The 23,144-nt window shown below is 44.9% G+C and overlaps 1 protein-coding gene across 1 annotated transcript in view; it reads left to right on the top strand.

The window, feature by feature from the left end:
* Positions 1-23,144, top strand: part of ACAP2 (ArfGAP with coiled-coil, ankyrin repeat and PH domains 2) — a 101,861-nt gene that overhangs the window by 59,305 nt on the left and 19,412 nt on the right. The window contains exons 11-15 of the mRNA XM_067542830.1: positions 8,204-8,255; positions 16,804-16,904; positions 18,120-18,225; positions 21,998-22,206; positions 22,429-22,498. Coding sequence (XP_067398931.1) covers positions 8,204-8,255; positions 16,804-16,904; positions 18,120-18,225; positions 21,998-22,206; positions 22,429-22,498 — 538 coding nt within the window. The remainder of the gene's footprint in view (positions 1-8,203; positions 8,256-16,803; positions 16,905-18,119; positions 18,226-21,997; positions 22,207-22,428; positions 22,499-23,144) is intronic.

Genomic DNA, 23,144 nt, shown 5'->3' with positions numbered 1-23,144 from the left:
AATCAAAGGAGACAGTTTTGAAGGTGCACCCGAGGGTGGCATACCAGTCATTCCCTGGATCCCTCCTGTGCCTTCTTGAACCGCCCAGCTCCCTTCCTGTGCAAATGGGCCAAAGTCAGTTTGGACCGCTGGGTCTTTGACATAGTTTCGGCAGGATATGCCAATCCAGTTTGCTTCTACCCCTCCTAACAACCCTCCCTCCCCGTCCCTCTGCAGGGACCCCCTCACGAGAAACTCCTCATTCAAGAGGTAGACACGCTTCTGAGCCTGGGGACTGTCGAGAGGGTTCCACCGGACATGAGGGGAAAAGGATTTTACCCAAGGTACTTCCTCATCCCCAAAGTGAAAGGGGGTCTAAGGCCTATTCTGTTGTCGTCACAACAAATTTCTCAAGAAGTTGAAATTTTGCATCCTCTCCCTTGCCTCCATCATCCCCTCCCTGGATCCAGGAGACTGGTACGCTGCCCTCGACCTAACGGACGCATTCTTCCACATTTCTATCTTCCCCAGCCACAGGTGTTTCCTCCATTTCGTGGTAGCTGGTTCCCACTACCAGTTTGCAGCACTGTCCTTTGGCCTTTCCTTGGCCTTGAGGGGCTTACGAAATGTATGGCGGTGGTGGCAGAGCACCTGAGGCTCAAAAGGGTCCAAATTTTCCCTTACCTGGATGACCGGCTAATCAGGCAGGCTAATCAGGGCAGGTCCAGGTCCAGAGCAGTGTAGATTTGACACGCACCACCTGCTGCCGTCTGGGCCTGCTAATAAATGAGCAGAAGTCCACATCAACCCTGGTGCAGCGAATAGAGTTCATTGGGGCGGTCCTGGATGCTTCCCAAGCCAGAGTTTTCCTACCCCAGCCATGCTTCAAGGCGATGCCGGCCATTGTTGGGCAGCTGCACCTCTTCCCGACTACAACAGCTTGGCACTGTCTGCAGCTGCTAGGCCACATGGCGGCCTGCACTTAGATGGTGAGGCTGGCTCACCTAAGACTCAGGCCACTTCAGTTGTGGCTGGTCTGGGTTTATGCCCCAAGCAGACATTCCCTGGACCGGGTGGTCACAGTTCCCCCTCACATCCTGGCCACATAGTCTGGTAGCAGAGCCCCTGGGCAGAGTTGAGGGAAGTACCATTCGAAGAGTTAGTCTCCTCGGTTACCCTGGTAGCGGATGCCTTGGATTTAGGGTGGGCGGCCCATATCAGCTCCAAACTCGGCACACAAGGGGTCTGGTTGAGGGAGGAGAGGTGCATGCATATCAACATGAGGGAGTCACGGACTATTTGACTAGCGTGCAGAGCGTTCCTCCTCTTTATTGTGGGCAAGGTGATGCAGCACTGACAGACAATACAGTGGCCATGCATTACATCAACAGGCGGGGGGAGCCCGTTCCTCAGCCCTCTGCAAGGAAGCCATTTGTCTGTGGGACCTGGCAGTGAGGCACAATTTTCACATAATAGCCTCTCACCTACCGGAGTGAGGAACGATGAGGCAGACCGCCTCGGCAGGTCATTCTTACCCCGCCACGACTGGTTGCTGCATCCAGAGGTGGTCTCTATGATTTTCCAATGGTGCGGTTATCCCCAGGTGGACCTGTTCGTGTCAACAAGGAACAAGAAATGTCTGCAGTTCTGCTCCCTTCGCGGTCTGGAGACTGGGTCGCTCTCCGATGCCTTCCTACTGCAGTGGTCTTTTGGAACTTCCCCAGTGCTCCAAGACTTCTTGAAAATCAATATTAATGGTCCAGCAAGCACCTCAGCCAGCTTTTTTAAAACGCTTGGATGCAAGTTATGTGGTTTTCCTGATTTTAAAAATGTCTAACTTTACTAGCTGCTGTTTAACATGCTCTTGAGATACTAGTGGAATGGAAAATGTTATCATACAATATGATTGTCATCTTTTTTTCCCAAATACAGAACAGAAATATTTATTGAAAATGTCTGCCTTTTGTGCATTATTGATAATTGTACCATTTCCACCTAGTAATGGACCAGTAACCTTCTTAGGATTCTTTTTGTTCTTAATATTTACTTTATCATCTCCTTATTGTCCTTCGTTTTATTGGCCATGGATTTCTTATTGTGTCCCTTGCTTCCCTTTTCAATTTTCTACAATTCCTAACTTCTGATTTGTATTCATTGCTATCAACTTCCCCTTTCTTTAATTTCTCCTATTTATATTTTTCTTATTTCACTTTTATTTACAAGTCCTTTTCTTACTTAAGAATTTATTTCAGTGACATCACACTTTATCACAATGATATACATTCTGTCAGGGAAAAAAGGGACAATTTTTTCTCTTGCGCTTCTAGTTTCTGGTGTGTGGTTACTTTACTTCCCACACTGGCCAGCTTGTCTCCATGTATTGTGCCATTTCCTGGGCAAAAGATTTGCTTTTCGTTTGTGTTCATGTGCCTAGGATTCCTGAGCTAGTCGAGAGTCAGATGCTACGATCCAGAGTACTCCTGTTGGCTGTACGATAACATTACTGCCAGGACTCAGACTGGTTTTCAGTGTGGTGTTTTTGTTCAGGCTAGTATTAATACTGCAGTGCAATTCTTTGATTTTTTTTTTTTTTTTGGACCGTAAAAGCAGAGAGTTTAGTGTTAATTTAATTTAGAAAGGTCTGTCTGGTATTATGTTAGTAATACCAGTAAGTGTTGAAGACGTTAGAAATTTCTGTGGATTCTGATGGCTGATGCTCATAGTTCAGATTTAAAGTTTACAATGTCTTGGAGGAAAACTGCATTAGAATATTTCTAGTCATTTGATCACATATAACACATGACTATCGTGCTATTTATTTCTTTAAAATGTCCCTGTATATTAAAGTGTAAAATGAAGCAGGAAGCATTTGGAAAGTCTGATGACTTTATATATCTGAAATTCAGAGCTGCAGCCCGACACTCAGGGAAGTGCAGGAAATTTCCATACCATTTTTTTTTTTTTGTTAAGTTATTTGGGCACACACATATGAAGTGAAAAAAACTCAGGAGAAAAATAATTTGCCTAGAAAGGATTGTTGAAATGTACTTTTCTGAGTCTCTTTCTACAGTGCTAATCTTCTTTCTTTCTAAATGCAGGCTGCACTTCTAGTTGGAATTTTTAAAAAAAGGATAATTGCCAGTTCTACTCAGTTCAGATCAATTAGGACTTTGACATCTTTTCAGTATTTTAAAATACTTCTTTGTAACTTTTAGTTTCTAAAAATACATAGTAGTAAAGATCCTGACATTTTTTCAAAAAACATTTTACTCTAAACTTTCCAAGATGATGTATGTAAGATTGTCTTTTTAAACCTGACACTTTGTTTCCTTAACTAGCAAATGGATGCTGCCCTAATTAAATAAATGTATATTACCTTTGCTGAGGACACCATATGGAAATGTAAGAAAAAATAACAACCTTGGGGACTCTTTGGGGAAATTATCTGCTTATAGGCAACCCCCTCTTCCCAATAAAATAGTTATTTAATCTTCACTGGTCTTGAAAATGTAATGATGATTGCTCATATTCGAGTATGACTATGACTGGAAATCAGTTTCCACATGTAGGGTTCAGGAGATGTGCTACATTCCCTCCTACTGTCGGCCGAGATGACACGATGATATTCTGTGACCTTCATAGAAGAGTCCCAGGCTCGCCTGCCATGGGTTGTATCCTCCCACGTCATTAATCCCAGACCGGCAGACTGTATGTGCCGCTTGAGGCTATCTTTGTAGCAGAGTTTGGGCTAGCCAACTTTCCTACTGCCTTTTTCAAGTTCCCTGTACAGAACTCTCTTAGGCAGTCGATTGTTATCCAGACATATAATGTGGCCAGCCCAGTTCATTTGCCTCGGTGCTAGCATGACTGCCAGCCGTAGTACTTCATTATGGGTGATTTTGTCAGGCCATTTGGTTCCCATTATGCTGCGGAGGTGGTGTTGCAGACAGTTCAGTTTTTGCATATGATCATGGTAAAGGGGGCAGATTTCTCAACAATATCTTCTTGAAGATAAGGAAGCAGAACAGCTCTGTAACCGTGACGTTCTGTGACCTCCGGTCTTGTTCATCGTCTCTTTTGTAGATGACCAAAAGCTGAGGCAGCTGGAAGTTCTTTGTCAGTGCAGGTGTCTGGTGCTAGCTAGCTGTCAGAAGGACCTGTCGCTGCTCAATTGGCAGCCATTCTGTTTTATTTCTTGCGGTGATGGACGGGATAGGTTTCGACCAGGAGACGGTTGGTACAGGATTTCTGTTTTCTTTATATTAATACAGAGGCCAAACAGGAATACAGCATGGGTAAAGTGAAAATGTAAAGACAAGCGAATACTGTTGTAAGTTTTCATGTGGTGTGGAGCAGATCAGTGCAGGGCTAGCTGACAAGTACTGATGATCGTGCATGTCTTAGTGTATAAAACGCATAAATAAGACTCACTGGAAACTGTACACAATGTGACATTGTTGCCTTTGTAACTTTATTTTATTGATCAAGACAAAACAATTCTGTGATATCCTCTTAACGTTATCATTTGTCATGTTCCTCCGTTTATTTACATTTTGTGTAATTGTATGTTCTGCAAGTGTGTGTTTGGGGCGAGGGGGGTGGTATCCAGTGCTAGCATTATTATTAAATCTTGTATGCCACTTACTGTGAATATATCATCATATATGTGGCAATAGACTTCAGTCATGATGGGAGTTAAAACGTAATACCTTTATAATGGGAAGCTTGCAAAGGGGTATGCAGATTATTGCTGAAGTAAGTGTTCTAGGCACCTGTGTAGAGATACACACATGTAATTTACAAGGCTCTCCTCAGTGGTTCATGAAGTGAAACCACTTCCAGTTCTTAGTGTGATGCAATCTATGGAAAATTACTTGGGATCCTGGAAACTCAATAGCTTACAAAAATTCCTTTGCTCTTTATCAGTGGTGCAAATGCGAGTGAAAACAAACCCCTTAGGAAATAATACTATATATATTCTGAGCAGTTTGTCAGATTGGGCACTTTAAGCCTTATCCTTTAATTCTGCTGTGTTTTCATATCATGCTAATTCTTCACTTATTTTGCTCATTTTGCATTTTCATTCCTTTTCCTCCTTTCCCTTATGTTTTAATCCTACCCCATTTTTTCACATGACAGGAAAAAGCCAGATCACATCAGGTACCAATCAGCTTTTTATACCTTCCCAATATTCTTTGGCACGTAAAAGCTCATCATTAACCCTGCATTTCATTTTGATTACTTGCAATGGATATAAAGTGTCTCAGTCTAAGAAAACAGAAGAGTTTTGCATGAAATGATAGCATACCTGTTGCTCAACACCTTTAAAGTTGCTAAGAAGGATTTATCTATTTATAGTCACAGCGGAGTTTAAAAAACCCCCATGAACTTAGTCTCCATTGTCAGACTTTTCCAGAATATAAGTTAAAAGTGCTGTGGCTGCCTTGCTCTCATTTAATTCAGTGGGCATTTTGCTACTGACTTCAGTGCTTCTCTCTGTTTAATTCTCTGGATGTAGATGATTCAGACTCCTGCCTGGCTGTCAGACATGACTCCCTCTTGAAAATGAAGAAACGCTGATTTAAGTTTTATGTAGACACTAAAATCACTTTTTAAGTTTTCTTTTCTCATTGCTCTTATGTGTTTACTCTCTTGTACTACTTAGAAGTTTGAAAATACTCTTTACTGATTTTTGTTCTTTTCTGATGGGCAAATCTTAATTTTATTTTTCCTTTTGGATAACGTTGAAGTGAAATTAGCTATTTTGTTTAACAGCAGCTTTGAATGCTATAGAAGCATTTAATGTCAAAATATCTGCTGCGTGGACCAGCCCAGTTTTAGTTATGTGCTGCTGCAGTGTCAGCAGGAGCAAAGCTAATTTTGTAGACCCCACAAAATGTCCCTTCCCCCCTTTTTCTGGTAATAGAATGGTGTATTTAAACCAAATTCTTGATGGTACTCAGCACTTACAACACATCTACTCTCCAGAACATTTACAGACAGTCTCTCGGACACAATAGGCAAGTTGTATCCCAGTAAGGCAGGAAAGGAGGCAGAAGGTGCCAAGCCCCAGGAACTTTTGGTTCGGAGTTTTGTCTTCTCACTTGGTTAGAAAACAGAGAATTTCCCTAATCAGATTTGAGCCATTTTCAGATAGGCCAAAAAATCTTGATGGTTTTTACTGATGAAAACAAAGTGGTGCTACTAGTGACCTCAATGCACTGTAAGCTGTAGCTGTCACCTTTCAAGAAATGCTATAATACTGATACATTCACACACAGATTTGCCATGGATCTGTGGCTAAAGTAAAATCATAAGTTATTGAGTATTTTTAGCTATAGCATATATATAATGTGTACCAAATAAAGGGTTAAACTTTCAGTGAATTCCCCCCCCCCCCCCCTCTAAGTTTAAATGAATAGGCTTCTTTAAACTGATTTATTTTGTAAACTTTTGTAAATAGAGCAGATTGAAAAGATCTTAGAAAATACTTCAGAAGTGTCATAAACATACTATACAATTATATTGTCACATGGGTGACGTATTGGAGTTTATTCACTGTAGAGATTCAATAAATTTTCAGTGTACAAGTAGAGCATGTTGGATTCATACAGCTCACCACACTTACTTAATGGTGATTACTAGAGATTTTCTCCATTGCATGTTATCTCTTGTGGCTGGGCTGCACTTCCCTTTGCCATGTAGGTGTTGCTTTTCATGTATCTAACTGACTGTATGTACAAAGCAAAGAATAAGCCTGAGTTTATCTTCCTTTCCAGTCTGCTTTGTAGCTGAATTATCCATGTCTTTACTTAGAAATAATCTGCACCATGGTTGGGTTACATGCTTGATTAATATATTCCTTTTAGACGGTAAAGGTGATACCTTTTAAATTTCAGTGACAGAAATATACTGTAATTAATAACTTGGAAAATGGTGGATTCCTTTCCATATTTGATATAAGTATATCAATCACATTTAGAATTAACCTTTATAATTTTATAAATGGAGACCTTGCTTTTAGAAACTAAATATATTCTTACAACATTTGGAAATATAATTGTTAAAAGGTAGAATCTCATCTGTCTACAAGCTAAGTACTAACTATTTTACAATAAAATGTCCTGGCATGAGTCTATTTTTAATACCTTTTCCCTTTGTTCTCCTTTAAGTATTTTTATGCTTCCTTTCATGAATGGCTTGTGGCCGTTGAATAAATAGGGCGTTTTGTTCCTATTTCTAGTGAAGTACAGTTCTGTATTAAACAATGTAATGGATAATGTGATTAAATGTTTTGATGGGTACATTACATAACATTCCTCCTCTTAATAGGCAGCACAAAGTAAGTGACATGCTGTGTGAGCATGTGTTGGTGATAAAGATATATGTAAGATATATAAAACAGGCTTGTATTAAAATACATCTTGATCATACAAGTATGCCCACCTTTGACTATAGTACTGAATTAGTTTTGGTTTTTAGTTTTTTCTATAACCTTTAGCCAGTTACTAGTTCTAGCCAGCTAATGAGTTATTTTCTAAAACCTCTTTTTAAAAGTATTTGATGAGTGAGGGATCCATAGACTCTAAGACCAGAGGTGACCACAGTGATCACCTAGTCTAACCTCCTGCATAACACTTCTCCGAAATGATTCCGTTTGAACTAAAGCAGATCTTTTAAAGAAATGTTGATTCTTGGTTTTAAAATTGCCAGTAATGGAAATCCCACCACAGTTCTCTTGGTGCATTGTTCCAATACTTAATTACCCTCAACGTTAAAAATTCACACCTTATTTTCAGTCTGAATTGTGTAGTCTCTCAACTTCCAGCCACTCCATAGTTTAAGTATTATAGGTAAACAAATTAAAATGTGGTTAAATAACAATTTTAAACATTAAGCTTGCCATAAAAATATAGAAGTGATCATACATTGGAATGTAAATGTTTTGGAATGTATAGCTAACTAACATAGTGATAATATGAATGCACCTGTTTAAGATGTAATTTATGTGAACCTTGCTTTATTATTTGTTTTGTCTTTGCTTTTCCTTTTGTCATTATTTTGATGAAAGCATATCCTTGTGCATACTTGTCAGGACTTACTGAGACATAACTTTTGTGAACGCTTTTATTCAGTGCATCTCCATAAATGATATGTTCATCTATTACAATCAATAAGCACTGTGAAATCAGTTTAATGTTTGGATGTTTTTTTATTTATATAGACGCTGGTTTTCAATACAGAATAATCAGCTTGTTTACCAGAAAAAATTTAAGGTAGGTACTATACTTCCAATAACCAAGAATGTCATTAATGGGAATTAGGGTGGTTTGTTAATTAGAACAGAGGGATGAGTTGAGAGAGGCAGCAACTCACTTGCAAGATGACCTCAAGCAAGCCACTTAATTTCCCTGCTTCAGTTTTCCCACCTATAAAATGGGGGCAATATCAGCGTTGCAGATCTTTGAGCTCTTGAATGATAGGTGATTTGTAAGTGTGCACTGAGCTCCAGATAGTGATTCCGTAGTTAGGGCGGCATTCTAAAATGAGCATAAACTCATGGGTTTCTCTGAAAGTAGGTGGCAGATTGCTGTGAAATTTCATACAGGATCAGTTTTTATGCCCTTTGGATTTTCTGTACAGTTTTTGTCTCACTGTCATTCAGAAATTTGTAATAAGTCTTTTAATTTGGGGTTTAGTTTAAATTTGTCACTAGCAGTTTTGCTTTTCATTGTTGGCTGATACTGCTTCTAAAAACATTGTCTGTGTTTGTAGAACTTTGCAGAGATGTGGCTCCTGGGCAAATCTGGTGTAATGGATAGTCCTTTGTTGTTTTTTTAAGTAATATTCATTGTATAACTGAACATTTGTATGTGCGCACACCCCTAATTGGGGCCAGGAACATGCAAGCCTGGTTGGTTTATTGGAAGGTGCAGGTAGGCAGGTCGAAATAAAAATTTCTCTGTCAAAAACTACACTTTGGTCAGATTTTATCCCGACAAGAGAAGGTAGATGAGGGCTCATGTGCAGCTGCTGAGAGACAAAGTATCCTATGCTGCTCCATCAGTAGCTACATTTCTATCCCTACAGGTCTGCCCCCTGCCCACTTTTCCAACTCCTACCCCAATTTAAAAAAAGTCTAGGACCCTAATATATGAGAAACTCCATTGTGAAGCACTTAGGGTTGCTTGACAAAACCCAAAAAATCAAGCATACGAAAAGTTAAGCTGCTTAGTATACATATCCTCTTCTCTTCTACCCACAAACAAACCTTCTATTATCACAGCTACCAAATACCACAGATCACACAGAGCATCCGTAAATCTTCCTCCTCTGCAGCCCAGTGAGGCCAGCCTTCCTCATCCCCTTCAGCAAAAATATGCCTATAGCAAACTACCTACTCCCAACACAACTAATTTCTACACCAAAAACCCACAGTTACTAGTGTTGGGGAAGAGGAGTGGAATAAAGGATCGTGTACAGATGGGCAAAAGTGGAGCAGAGTACAAGTTAAGAGGTCCATCTAATCCAGTGGCCAGCACCTACGTGTGGTGCGTGGTCTGTGGTGCATGGTAGCTCTGGTGATGGTATGATATGTGCTTACTGGAGGCAGGGGAGAAGGAATGTACTGATTAGGTGGCTTCATTTTTATTTCCTTTTTCTTTTGGGGGGTTTGTCAGGTATGGGAGTGTGTGGCAATACTAACAGTTTCATGACCATTTTTTTGTGTAGTAGTATTACTATTATTTTGCCACTATCACACTATAAAACACTTAACAAATATTCTTCTTTTAGTGATGTCCATGTGGGTGCTCCACATTAGGTGTTGTCAGGTCCCGCACCCTTGATTGGAGATCTTCTCATCAGTATTCGCTCGGGCCATGTGTGCGCAGCTGTCAACTCGCAGCACTATTGGCGCATCTTCTAGCACATGGGATCCGAGTCCCTCCGTTCTTTCTCAACCGTCCATGGTCTGAGACGGAGCACTTGTTAGCAATCAAACTTTACTCATCCTTAGAAAATGTAGAGTTAGTTATTAGCTTAGTTTAGTCATAGTTAAGTCTGTTTTAGTCAGTTAGTATCGGTTTTAAAAAAAAAAATGTCAAATGTATTTTATTTTTCTTTTCTCCAAGTAGCGGAGATTGTAGGAATAAGAGATGTCAGGTTCCCCTGGTTTTGAGATGTATCTCCTGTAAGGAGGTGATGCCAATGTCGGATGGACACTCACTCTATGTAGTGCTTGGGTGAAAGCCATGTACCTCAAAAGTGCACCCCTTGAAAAAACTTCAAAGCAAGGGCCAGAAGGGACAGAGACCTGAGATTGAAGTTAATCTTGATGGAAAAATCCCTCAGACTCTTGTCTGACCCGGGACAGGACAAGCCTGACACAGAACGCTCACCGAGAAAGAAGGCTTCATCTCCTACCTTTAGTCCTGTGACAAAGTAAAAGCATTCTCCTAGGAAGCTTTCCCTTTAAACAAAGTACCAAAGAGGCAAAGGGATCCTCAGGTACAATATGACCAGTGCCTTCTAAGGACTCTAAACATCCTGGTCAGGAGTCGAGTGACTTTAAAAAGCTGTCCTCCTCCGTCACGTCACTTTATAAAAATACGGTGCAGAAACAGGCTGAACAACCGTCATCGGTCACTACAGCACAGGCATGCCCAGTGGCACCACAGAAGAGTACGGTGCTGAGAGAAATTATGGCGCCCACGCTGGCACCAAGACTGACCACGGTACCGACCATAGAGAATATGCCGATTATGGCAGCGGTGGCCACCAACGCACCGACAGCGGCACCGACCCCTAGTGATGCACCGACAGCTTCTCACACTGCACCGGTCTCGGCACCGACTACTATAGTGGAGTCGATTGAGACCACAGCACTGACCTTGGCACCATCGGGCAAAAGAAGGTGCGAACAGCGCAATGTTCAACTGGTTCACACCTCGTCCTTAAGATCCGACGGCACCGCTGGCTCTCCCATACAGTTTGCACATGATGAGGCATTCTCAATGATACACTCCTTCAGCGCTGATGATAGCGCCGCAGAGGAAGCTCAGTTCTCATCTGAGCACTCCTCCCCCACCAGACCTTCAGTAGAGCCCAGTCATTATGCCCATTATAGAGGACACAAGCCATATTCATAGGCCCACCATGGTTTGCACAGTTGGGATGCATGTTCCTTCCACTCTAGACCATATCAAAGACCTACCAGCTCCCATGTGAGCACAACAAAATCTGTGGGGCCATCAACCTCAGGTTCAGTAGCTGAGGAGAGTAGAGAAACTGAAGTGGAGACCTTCCCCTCCCACAAATGAGTCATCGTCTTCACCTGATGAAGCAATCATTCCATCTGCACTTGCTGTTGTAGACGATTCCAAAAAATTTAATGACCTCTTCAAGAGGGTCGCTCAGGATTTAGAGATCCCTCTGGAGGAAGTGACAGTCACACCATAAGTTGCTAACGATCTTACACACAGCAACCTCCTCAAAAATTGCCCTCCCGATGGATGAGGCTTTGATGGAGCCAGCTAGTACTATATGAATGACACCAGCAACCATCCCTCCAACCAACTAGAGGAATGATAGAAAATATTATATTCCAGCCAAGAGGATGGAATTCCTATTTACCTATCCACCCCTGAATTCACTAGTTGTAGATGCAGCCAACCAGAAAGGGAAGAAGACTAATTATAAATCCATGCCACACAACAAGGACTGGAAACGACTTGATTTATTGGGCAGGAAAGTATATTTGTCCTCCACTTTATTAATGAGGGTCTCTAAATACACAGCATTATTGTTGAACTACGATCACAATATCTATGAAAAGTTATCCCAACTCATCAGTGACGTCCCAGAATCCGAGAAACTAATAAAAGAAACTCATTAACGAGGGGCAACTTGCAGCTTTAACATCTCTGCAGGTGGCCCTAAATGTGGCTGATACCGCAGCTAGGACAACGGCCATGCCCTTGTCATGCATAGAGTTTCCTGGCTTCACTGTGCAGGTCTTCCTAGGGAACTGCAAACTAAAATAAAGGACCTCCCTTTCGATAAAACACAGCTGTTTGCCAAAAAGACCAATTAAGTTCTGCACTCTATGAAAGACTCCAAGGCAACCCTCAGGACACTAGGCATCTATACACCTGGAATGAGAAGGAAAAACAGGGTTACTTACCAGTAACTGTTCTTCGAGATGTGTTGCTCATATCCATTCCAATATAGGTGAGTGCGCGCCACGGTGCACTGGTCCCCGGAACTTTTTTCCCCTTAGCAAGCCCCATAGGGCCGGCTCAGGTGCCACCTGGAGTACCGCGCTCGTGCCGTGGTATATGAGGTGCTGCCGGCCCTGCGGGCCCTCAGTTCCTTCTTTCTGCCAACTCCAACAATGGGGACGGAGGGCGGGTGTGGAATGAATATGAGCAAAACATCTCAAAGAACAACAGTTACTGGTAAGTAACCCTGTTTTCTCTCTTCGAGTGATTGCTCATATCCATTCCAATATAGGTGATTAAATAGCCATACCTTGGAGGTGGGTAGGAGTCATTGGCGAGCTGCTCTCATCAGCACGGCTCTGCCGAAGCCTGCGTCCTCTCTCGCCTGCTGCACGATGGCGCAGTGGGATGTGAAGGTGTGGACCGACGACCAGGTCACTGCCTTGCAGATGTCCTGCAGGGGCACTCTCTCCAGGAAGGCCGCCGACGAGGCCTGGGCTCTGGTTGAGTGCGCTGTCACAGCTCCTGGAAGCGGCACCTTCGCCCGCTCATAACAGGTCCTGATGCAGGCGGTGATCCAGGCGGAGATGCGCTGGGTGGAGACAGGTGAGCCCTTCATCCAGTCTGCCACTGCCACGAACAGCTACGTTGATTTCCGGAACGGCCTCGTCCGCTCGATGTAGTAGGCCAGGGCTCGTCTGACGTCCAGCGAGTGCCATCTCCGCTCCTCCTCCGACCCATGTGGTTTGGGAAAGAACACGGGGAGGAAGATATCCTGGTTATAATGAAACTGAGACACCATCTTAGGCAGGAAGGCCGGGTGGGGTCTCAGTCACACCTTGTCTTTATAAAAGACGGTGTAGGGGGGCTCCAAGGTCAAAGCCCTTATCTCGGAGATCCTCCTAGCTGATGTAATGGCCACCAGGAAGGCTACCTTCCAAGAGAGGATGAGCAGCGAGCACGTAGCCATGGGCTTGAAGGGGAAGTCCCGTCAGAGCGGCGAGGACCAGGTTCAAATCCCAGGGAGGCACCGGGTCACGGACCTGCGGATACAGCCTCTCCACCCTTTTAAGGAACCTGACTGACATTGGGTGTGAGAATAGTGACCTCCCTTCCTTCGGCTGGTGGAAGGCCAAGATGGCCGCCAGGTGCACCTTCAGGGAGGCCAGAGCTAGACTCTGCAGCTTCAGATGGAGCAGGTACTCTAAATTGCCTGTATGGGCGAACAGCTCAGTGGGATACCCCAGGATTCCGCCCAACAGGTAAAGCGCTTCCACTTGGCCCGGTACACCACCTGAGTGGAAGATTTTCTGCTGCCCAGCAGAACCTGTTGGACCTGCGCCGTGCAGGCTCTCTCTCCCTACATCAGCCAGAGAGTCTCCAGGCTGTCAGGTGGAGGGAGTCCAGGTCCGGGTGCAGCAGGCGACCCTGGTCCTGGGAGAGCAGGTCGTAACGCCTCGGGAGCGGCATCGGCGTGGCGATGGACAGGTCCAGCAACATGCTGAACCAGTGCTGTCTCGGCCAGGCTGGGGCTATCAGAATGATGTCCTTTTTGTCCCTCTTGATCTTCAAGAGGACCTTGGGGAGCAGCAGAATGGGAGGAAACGCATACATGAAGGACCCTGTCCAATCTATAAGGAACGCGTCGGAGATGGAGCTCGGCTCGCGACCCCGGAGTGAGCAGAACCTCGAACACTTCCTGTTCCAGGACGACACGAACAGGTCCAGTTGGGGAACACCCCACTTGTGGAAAATGAAAGTCACCATCTCCGGGTGCAGTGACCAGTCGTGGCAGGGTAGAAATGACCTGCTGAGGCAGTCTGCCTCGTCGTTCCTGACCCCCGGGAGGTGAGAGGCAGATACGTGGAAGTCATGCGTCACCCCAAAGTCAAATGGCGTCCTGGCAAAGGGCCGAAGAGCGCCCCCCTCCGCCCTGCCGCCTGTTCATGTAAAACATGACTGCTGTGTTGTCCGTGAGGACCTGCATCATCCTGCCCCTCAGGAATCTGAGGAACACCTTGTAGGCCAGGCGGACTGCCCTGAGCTCCGGACATTGATGTGCAGATACCTCTCCTGTGCTGACCAGAGCCCCTGGGTGCTGAGGTCGCTGCTGATGTGGGTCCCCCCAGCCCACATCCGAGGCATCCGTGATAGGAGTTATTGATGGTGCCAAGTCTCTGAAGGGAACACCCCCCAGAACCTCCCCTGGGTCCCTCCACCAATCCAGGGAGGTCAGTAACTGTGTGGGAATTGTGACCACTCTGTTCAGCGAGTGCCTGGCTGGTGCATACACCGAGGCCAGCCACGCCTGGAGAGGCCTGAGTTTGAGGCGAGCCAGCCTCACCACGTACGTACAGGCTGCCATGTGTTCCAAGAGCTGAAGGCAATGCCTGGCCGTCGTCGTGGGGGACCTGTGGAGATTGTCTATTATGGCAGCCATTGCCTCGAAGCGAGGCTGTGGGAGGAAGGCTCTGGCCTGGGTGGCATCCAGGGTGGCCCCTATGAAATCTATGTGCTGCACCAGGGTGAGAGTGGACTTCTGCTCGTTGACGAGCAGCCCCAATCTGGTGCATGTCGCACAGGTGAGCGCCAGGCTGGTTCTCACGTGGGCCCTGGACTTGCCCCGAATCAGCCAGTCGTCCAGGTAGGGGAAGATCTGAACCCCTCTGCGGCGCAGGTATGCTGCCACCACCGCCGTGCATTTTGTGAACACCCTGGGTGCGAACGAGAGGTCGAAGGGTAGGGCCGAGAACTGGTAGTGGGCAGCCAGCTACCACAAACCGGAGGAACAGTCTGTGACCAGGAAGGATAGTAATATGAAAATAAGCATCCTTTAAGTCGAGGGCAGCGTACCAGTCCCCTGGATCCAGAGCAGGAATGATGAAGGCTAGGGGAATCTTAGGTGTCTGATGAATTTGTTCAGATGGCGGAGGACTAATATGGGCCTCAGGCCCCCCTTTGCCTTGGGAATGAGGAAATATCGTGAGTAGAACTTCTTTCCCCTTTCCTGTGGAGGAACCTCTTCCATAGCTCTGAGGAGGAGGAGAGAGTTCACCTCCTGTACGAGGAGTTGCTCATGAGAGGGGTCCCTGAAGAGGGATGGGGTAGGGGGAGAGTCCGGGGCGAAGGCCGTGAGTTGCAGGGTGTAGCCCCTGCGGACTACACCGAGGACCCAGAGGTCTGAGGTGATGTTTTGCCACTCGGTGTAGTACTGCCTGAGTCTGTGGGTGAACGGTGGGGTCAGATCCAGTGGAACGGTGGAAGTGCCACCCTCGGGCGCACCATCAGAATTGCCGCTTGTTGTTATGCCCCTTGGCTGGGCCTTGTTGTATATCTGTCCTGACCCCTCCTGGGTTGAGCAGGTCTGGGAGGCGGCCTAGGGGCAGGCTGGGGCTGGCGTTGGGCTTGAGGCCGAGACTGACGCTTCGAGGCCTGTGGGGTGTAGAGCCCTAATGATCTTAATGAATTTTGCCTGAGACTGTTCTACCCCATCTGGTCATCAATAACAGACAAATGGGTTTTGGAAATATTCTGATTTGGATATACCATCCCATTCCTATCCATTCCCTCCACCCATTACCCTTCCCCGTCCCTTTTCAGGGACCCAGCTCACGTGTCAGTATAGCTATAAGAAATAGATCATCTTCTTCAAATAGGGGCAATAGAACATGTACCGCCTCAGCATGTAGAGAGGGGATTCTGTTCCCATTATTTTGTGGTACAGAAAAAGAGTTTGGGATGGAGACCCATATTAGACCTCAGGGCATTGAACAAATTTGTGAGACAGCAAAAATTCAAAGTGGTCACCCTAATGATAATACAGGCACTACACACAGGGGACTGGTTCTCTGCCCTCGACCTCCAGGATGTGTATTTTCATATTACTATCCACGTGGCGCACAGCCGCTTCCTAAGGTTCATGGTCTAAGGGAACCACTACCAATACAGAGTTTTACCATTTGGCCTGTCTGCAGCACCAAGCGTGTTTTCCAAATGCTTGTTGTTGTGGTGGCCCAGTTAAGGACGCAGGGAGTCTCCATCTTCCCCTATTTGGATAAATGCCTCCAAGCCAAACACGCTGCCGATCAAACTGCTGTCCCTTTAATTTTTGTTTTTTTACAGTGTGGCCTGCCAAGTGAACAGTTGTCTTAAATGGCCCTTGTGGCCAGATAACTTTAACTTTAACTGCTTTAACAAAAGCCCCTTAAACTAGCAAATGGACGAAATTTTTAAAGCAGCCTCAACCTAACCTCTGATTTTAATCTTGCAGTGAAACATGGGCCTATTTAATTGTGACCTCTTTCTGTCTGATTTGCAAGCTAATCTTCTCTTCTCAGAAAAACCAGTGGTACACAGTTGAGTCACTGCTGTTTACATTTCAGCTGACAATCACCTAATCAATTTTATAGGAGAAGGGGGCTTTTTCCAAAGTGTGTATGAAATTTTCATACATATTAATGTTTAACTCCTATATGGATATCACATGCAATCTGTTTTGATGAAATGGAAAGAACTGGAAAGCGGTTCAGACTAGCAGTGGCTTCAGCATGTTTCTCCCCTCTCCATAAACTTGACTGGTTTTGTTCCTTTTACCTCTTTCTAGGATAACCCCACAGTAGTTGTTGAAGACTTACGGCTTTGCACCGTGAAGCATTGTGAAGACATAGAAAGACGTTTCTGCTTTGAGGTGGTCTCTCCAACAAAGTAAGGGGTAATTTTTTTAATGTTCATATATAACAGTTTTACATCTCAGTTTGACTTAACACAAGGAGGCCATGTTTTTGGGAGTGGTCACAATGGGAAAAGAATCTGAACAACTTTCTGTTCTCTAAATTCTGGGACGCTGGAGCATGTGATGTTCTGGGCAGCAGTAGTGACTATTCAGTCTGCTTTTTGAACTTGTAATAAATGTGCATCCTTCTGCTCTGCATAGCCCAGCTGGTAGGCAGACTGCTGCTGTATGCATGAATTGCAGGCAGTACTGTCAGACTGCTCTCAGTAGTACACAAAATGGTTCCCAATTACTTCAGACAATTTCTAAAGTCAGGAATAAAACACAACATAGATTAAATAGTTGCTTCTGCAATGGTAATTACACTTCAGGTCCCATTGAATGAAAGGAAAATATTGAATTTTTTTAAAAGTCAAAACTATCTCAAGCAGCACCATGTATATAAAATACTTGCAGGTGTGCTTAGAAAGGAAAGGCAGCTCTGCGTGTGCAAGAAATGGACATGCATGTCAGATTAGTGTCCTGTGGAATAAGCCTGCTGCTCTTGGTGGTGTGGGGAGGATGGGGTTCTGACTGTGTCCACTTGATGTCTTATACCTGCTTGTTCTCTTCTCATCTTGTCATTTGTCTGTTTCCTGCTCTTTCTCACCCTACCCTGTGGCCCAGTTCCACCTTCATTTGGCTTCTGCCTGTCTACACTTGCTCAGCCCTTCAGTTTTATACTTGGTGACCTGTTTTCCTTGAACATTAGTGTGGGCTGCAATTTTCTCCTCTTTAAATCCCGGAAGTCTGATTCCTTTGAATTCAGTCCCATATGTTAGGCAGCAGAATTCGATGCCTTTTCTAGGACAGATGGCAGGGTGCATGGAGGTGAGGAAACTTCAGGATTACCAACCACACAGAAATTGAATAGCAAATTAAACCATCCATTGGGTTTCCTAGGAGTCCATCATTCAGATCTGAGCTATCTTTGAGGCAGGGAGTGTCTTCATTCAATGTTTATAAAGGGCCAAGCACTGTCAGCTGTAAACAATAATAGTAACTATGCGGTGTAGCTTTTCTAGAATGATGCGCTGAAGTTGCTAACTCTAAACTTGCTTAAGAGTCCGGCTTTTAATGAGAGTCTGTCCTTTAAACTATCTGGTCAGTTTGCTTGAATCTCAAAGTCTGTGTCTCATTTCTCGTAGAAGCTGCATGCTCCAGGCTGACTCTGAAAAGCTGCGGCAGGCATGGATTAAGGCTGTTCAGACCAGTATTGCTACAGCGTATAGAGAGAAAGGGGATGAATCTGAGGCAAGTACATTTTACCTTTCAGGATCCAGTAATACAGTAATCCATTTCTGATTCTTTTTTCTTCAAGTAAGAGCTGCAGAGGAAATTTAATTACTTTTGTGAGGTCTCCTCTGATCTGTGTCTACTGAATGAACTCCCATCTAGCAAAGGTTATTTTGATGGTTGCTTTGAGTGATTCTCTGCACAGATGTCACTGCTGAGGGCATGCACACCATGCGCACAGATTGGGTTATTTTGGATAGCAGTGTCTGTTGAGGGCTCCTACGACACAGGTGTGGCTCTGCTGCCACCGTAGATGAGAGAGTAAGGGGCAGGGTGACCTCAACCACCTTTCAGAGCACCAGCATGTGTCCCGGCACCCAGGGGTAAATTATACCAACAACAACAGAGACCTTGGTCCTTATTCAGATACCAGTTCTACCGACAATTCCAGCAACAGCTCTGAGAACCACTGACAAAATGTCAGTGGCTCCACCAGCAATGCTCATCAGTCTCATCCTTGATGTCCCTGCAGTAGGGGCAAACGCCAAGGAAGCCGTTTTAATGGGAACTTAGCTGGTCACCTGTGGATCCATCCCTTTGGTTTCTGTTTGGCATCCTCCTTTATTGTTTCAAAGACGTCTGAGTGAAGGTGACCTTGGACTGGTGGGTCACAGAGGTTGTGAACAAGGGTTCTTCAAGTGCTTGCTTTTGTGGATTCCTGATTAGGTGTGTGTGCACCACGTGCAGCGGTGCCGGAAGTTTTTCCCCTAGTGGTACCCATAGGGCTGCTCTAGCGCCCTCTGCAGTGGTGTGTGAATATGCCCGTATATAGGAACCATTCTTTCGATTTCCTTCGAGTGCTTGCTCATATCTGTTCCCAATTAGATGAATTACCAGCTGTATCCCTGGAAGTGGGTAGGAGTTTTCAGACATGCCCTCTGCAACACTGCCCTGCCGACCTGGCGACGTCCTGGGCTTGCTGCGTGATGTCATAATAGGACTTAAAGGTCCTGAGGACCACGTAGCGGCTCTACAGATGTCTTGTATGGGGACGTGTGCCAGGAAGGATGTGTGCCTACTGACTTCCAGGCAGACCATAGACTCAACCTCGTTAAGGGCATACTTCCCTATGGATAGATTCCAGGCCACAAGCAGCCTGATAAGACAAGTCACCCACGGACCTCTAACTACAGTCAAGATCTCTCTTTTCATATTAGCCCACATGGCCTTCTGTACTTAGGTAATACCATTTGCCAGGCTTCACCTCCATATCCACAGGCCTGGCTTTGGTCTGTTTGCTTGCCAGACAGAGAGCATTCATACGAAAGTGACAGTTTGTGCCAATGTAGGGCTTCCCTCACCTGGTGGATGAACCCAGAGCAAGCATGCATCGGGGTCCCTTCCTTCCTCTCATACCTGACACTACTGTTATCACAGACACATCCCTCATAGCCTGGAGAGTCCACATGGGCTACCACACAACACAAGGTACGTGGACAGTCTGGAATTAAGATGGGCCTGCAATACATTCCTCTCACTTATATGGATCATGTCAGACAATATGACAACAGTCGTCTCTATAAACAAACAGGGAAGAGTGAAATCTTATCTTTTCTGCATAGAGGGAGTCCAATTAAAAAAGTGGTGGTGTATCCGGAGCCGCATCACTCTTGGCGATGTACCTCCTAGGTGCATAAAACTCATCAGCAGACAATCTCAGCAGACTCTTCTCCAACAGCCAGGAGAGGAAGATACAAAACTCAGTGCTAAGCAAAAATCTTCATTCAGTGGGGAACTCCATCTTGGGACCTAATCACCTCTGTTGAATAAGAAGTTCAACATATACACTCTAGAGCAGCACTGGGTCGGGACTCCAAGAGCGATGTGCTTCTACGATCCTGGACAGACCACCTGAGTTATGCTTTTCTCCCTATTTTGCTGCTGCTGTAGGTTCTGTGGAAGATTCATCATGATGAAGGGCAAATCATTTTTATTGGATCCAACTAGTCCAGGCAGTTCTGATGTCCAAACCTCCTGTGAATGTCTACCCAACCTTCCATCACCATCTGACTCTTCCTGGATCTGCTATCTCCAGAGAATGGCAGAACCAGATATCCCAACCTGTACTATTTCCACCTGACGGCCTAATATCTGGAAGGGGATCAGATCCAGAGTGTTCGTGTTCGGTGGCTGTTCATCAAACTATTCTTCATCACAGCCGACAAGACTCCATCAGAAAATGCTATCTAGCTAAATGGAGGCACTTCTCTACTTGGGCACGACAAAATCATTTATCTCCAGAGCCAGCGGGTATTCCTCACGCTTGAGAAGTTGGGTCTTCCTGTTAGTGTGCTGCGGGTCCACCTGGCAGCAATCAGTGCCTTGCACCTTCAGGTAGAGAGCTGTTCTATTTTGATTTGTCCCATAATAACCAGATTCCTCACTAGGGTCTCTCAAGGACCTTCCCACCAGTAGTGAAGCCAACACCTCAATGGTACCTCAGTCTTGTTCTCTCAATGCTTACCAGCCGCCTTTGCACTGCGGGCCATGCACTCGATGTCCCACCTATTTATAAAGGTCACCTTCCTTGTTACCATTACATCAGTCTGGAGCGTGAGTGAGGGACGTCATGGCTGACCTGCCATGTGTTACTTTTCATAAAGAAAAGGTATCCCTTTGCCTCCTCCCAAAATTCATCCCTAAGGGAATTTCCGGGTTCCACATAAATCCATCAGTTAAGTTACTGCTATTCTTTCCAAAGGCTGATAACTCCAGTGAGGCGAGGAGGCTTCACTCTCACAACATCAGATGAGCTTTGGCGTTCTGCCTGCAAAGAATGAAACCAATTAGAAAAACACCTTGACTCTTTGTTGCTATAACAAACTGAGCACAGGGACAAGTGATACCTGCTCGGAGACTCTTGAAGTGGATTTCTGGCTGTATTCTCCTTTCCTGTCAGTTAGCGCATCTCTCTCCCCTGGACAGGGTCAGGGCACATTCCACTCAAGCACAAGTAACCTCAGAAGTATCTCTTCAGGAAGTACCTGTGTTGGACATTTGTAAGATGGCAACTGGGGTTCTATGCACACTTACATGAAGCATTACGCTTTAGTCCAAGCCTCTTCTGCAGAGGCAGCTTTTGGAACATCTGTTACAGACATCTGTACCACCTGCATCCTTGTGCCCCCCTCCTATTTGACTACTGCTTACCAGTCACCCATGTGTGGAATATACAAAGATCAGCACTCGAAGAAAGGAAGGTTGGTTACTTTTAACTGGAGGTTCTTTGAGACATGCAATCCCTATCTGTATTGGGATACACCACCTGCTCTCTTGCCCCTCTGCTTTGGATCAGGTTCACAGTAGTGGAGGAATTGGAGAGGCAGGTTGTCCATGCCTCCTCTTTTATACCCTCGGTGCTGAGCGCAAGGAGCCCCAGGGCACAGGTGCAAACCAACAGACGCTAGATTTTCTGATCTCAGGCCCCTGGTGCATGTGCACATTGCATGTGGAATACAGATGGGACCATGTGTCTTGAAGAACCTCCAGTTACAGGTAAGTAACTTCCATTTTTTTTATAGCTGTGATTGAAATGTCCAGCATAACTGACTATTGCTGTGTTCAGGCCCCAGGTTTCTCCTGGGAAGTTAAGGATGTTTTTGTAGTTACACATCTTTCCTTTCAGTTGTTTAGCAGTAAAATGGTTATTGAAAAATGTGGAGGCAACCTTGCTATGGCCCCGGAGGAAAACTGCTGTGCCTCTAGTTCTTCATTTTTTGCCTTCTTCTAGAAACTAGAGAAGAAATCAACCCCTTCTACAACAAGCCTTGAATCTGGCAGTGAGTCAAAAGAGAAGCTGTTAAAAGGAGAAAGTGCTCTACAGCGGGTTCAGTGTATTGCTGGAAACGTTGCCTGCTGTGATTGTGGCCTGGCAGATCCTCGCTGGGCCAGTATCAACCTAGGAATCACACTGTGTATTGAGTGTTCTGGGATACACAGGTAGGTGAGCCCTTCACACCTGCTTCATTTTATGCAGCATGGCCAAGGCATGACTTCATTACCAGGTGTTTAATCTTGTCAGAGGAGAGACCCCTGCATGCAGACAGAAGTAAGATAACAGCTTGATCTGCAAGAGGCAATAGTAAGCCTGCCTAACATAAGACACTATATTAGCATACAGTAGTGATGTATTAATGTGAGGTTGTTTTTTTTTCTGTTTAGGAGTCTAGGAGTCCACTTTTCAAAAGTTAGATCCTTAACACTAGACACGTGGGAGCCTGAACTTCTAAAGGTATGGTCATCCTGAGAAAAGAGTTTTTAAATGATAGTGATCGTTTCGTTTGTGGCAGGAATTGAATTGTTTGTCTAATTGTTGGTCCAGCGCTAGTGCTTGGAGAAACGTCCTGTCACTGAACAATTCGTGGTGGACCAAGTTGCCTGAGGAAGTGGAAAAGGATTCTCGTATTTTTTTTATTCACAGCATTTTCACCCTGATTTAAGCACATAACTAGTGAAGTGTGAGTTACAAACTAAAGTTCAATACCATTTGAAAAAGGGATTCCAAGTCCTTGGTTGGGATAGAATATTGATGTTTTTAAGCAATTGTAGTAAATGTCCTTAGATTTCGTGTGTGTGCGTGTGTGTGCGTGTGTGTGTACATACTAATCAGAATGGTGTTGTTACTAAGATCCAATGTCATGTGACATGAATAGAAAAAATGCTGTATACATTTGGATACCTGGTCCAAAGCATTTGTTTCTAGCTGTGATGGTTCACAGTATTGGGCCTTACTACTTTTCTATTCCTAAAGAACGACCCTGTAAAAATGGCAGCAGGATGAGGGGGTGGATTTCATTGTGTTTGTGTCTCAAAGATTTCCACTTCAGATGTGTTCATTTTACAATTAAAAACTTCTAAATGCCAGGTTTGCCATCTCC

Source organism: Emydura macquarii, unplaced genomic scaffold, assembly GCF_026122565.2.
Source record: "Emydura macquarii macquarii isolate MOO-44397 ecotype Brisbane River unplaced genomic scaffold, CSIRO-AGI_Emac_v2 contig_729, whole genome shotgun sequence".
In the NCBI taxonomy this organism is placed as follows: domain Eukaryota; kingdom Metazoa; phylum Chordata; order Testudines; family Chelidae; genus Emydura; species Emydura macquarii.
This window is presented reverse-complemented; position numbering and strand designations above follow the sequence as displayed.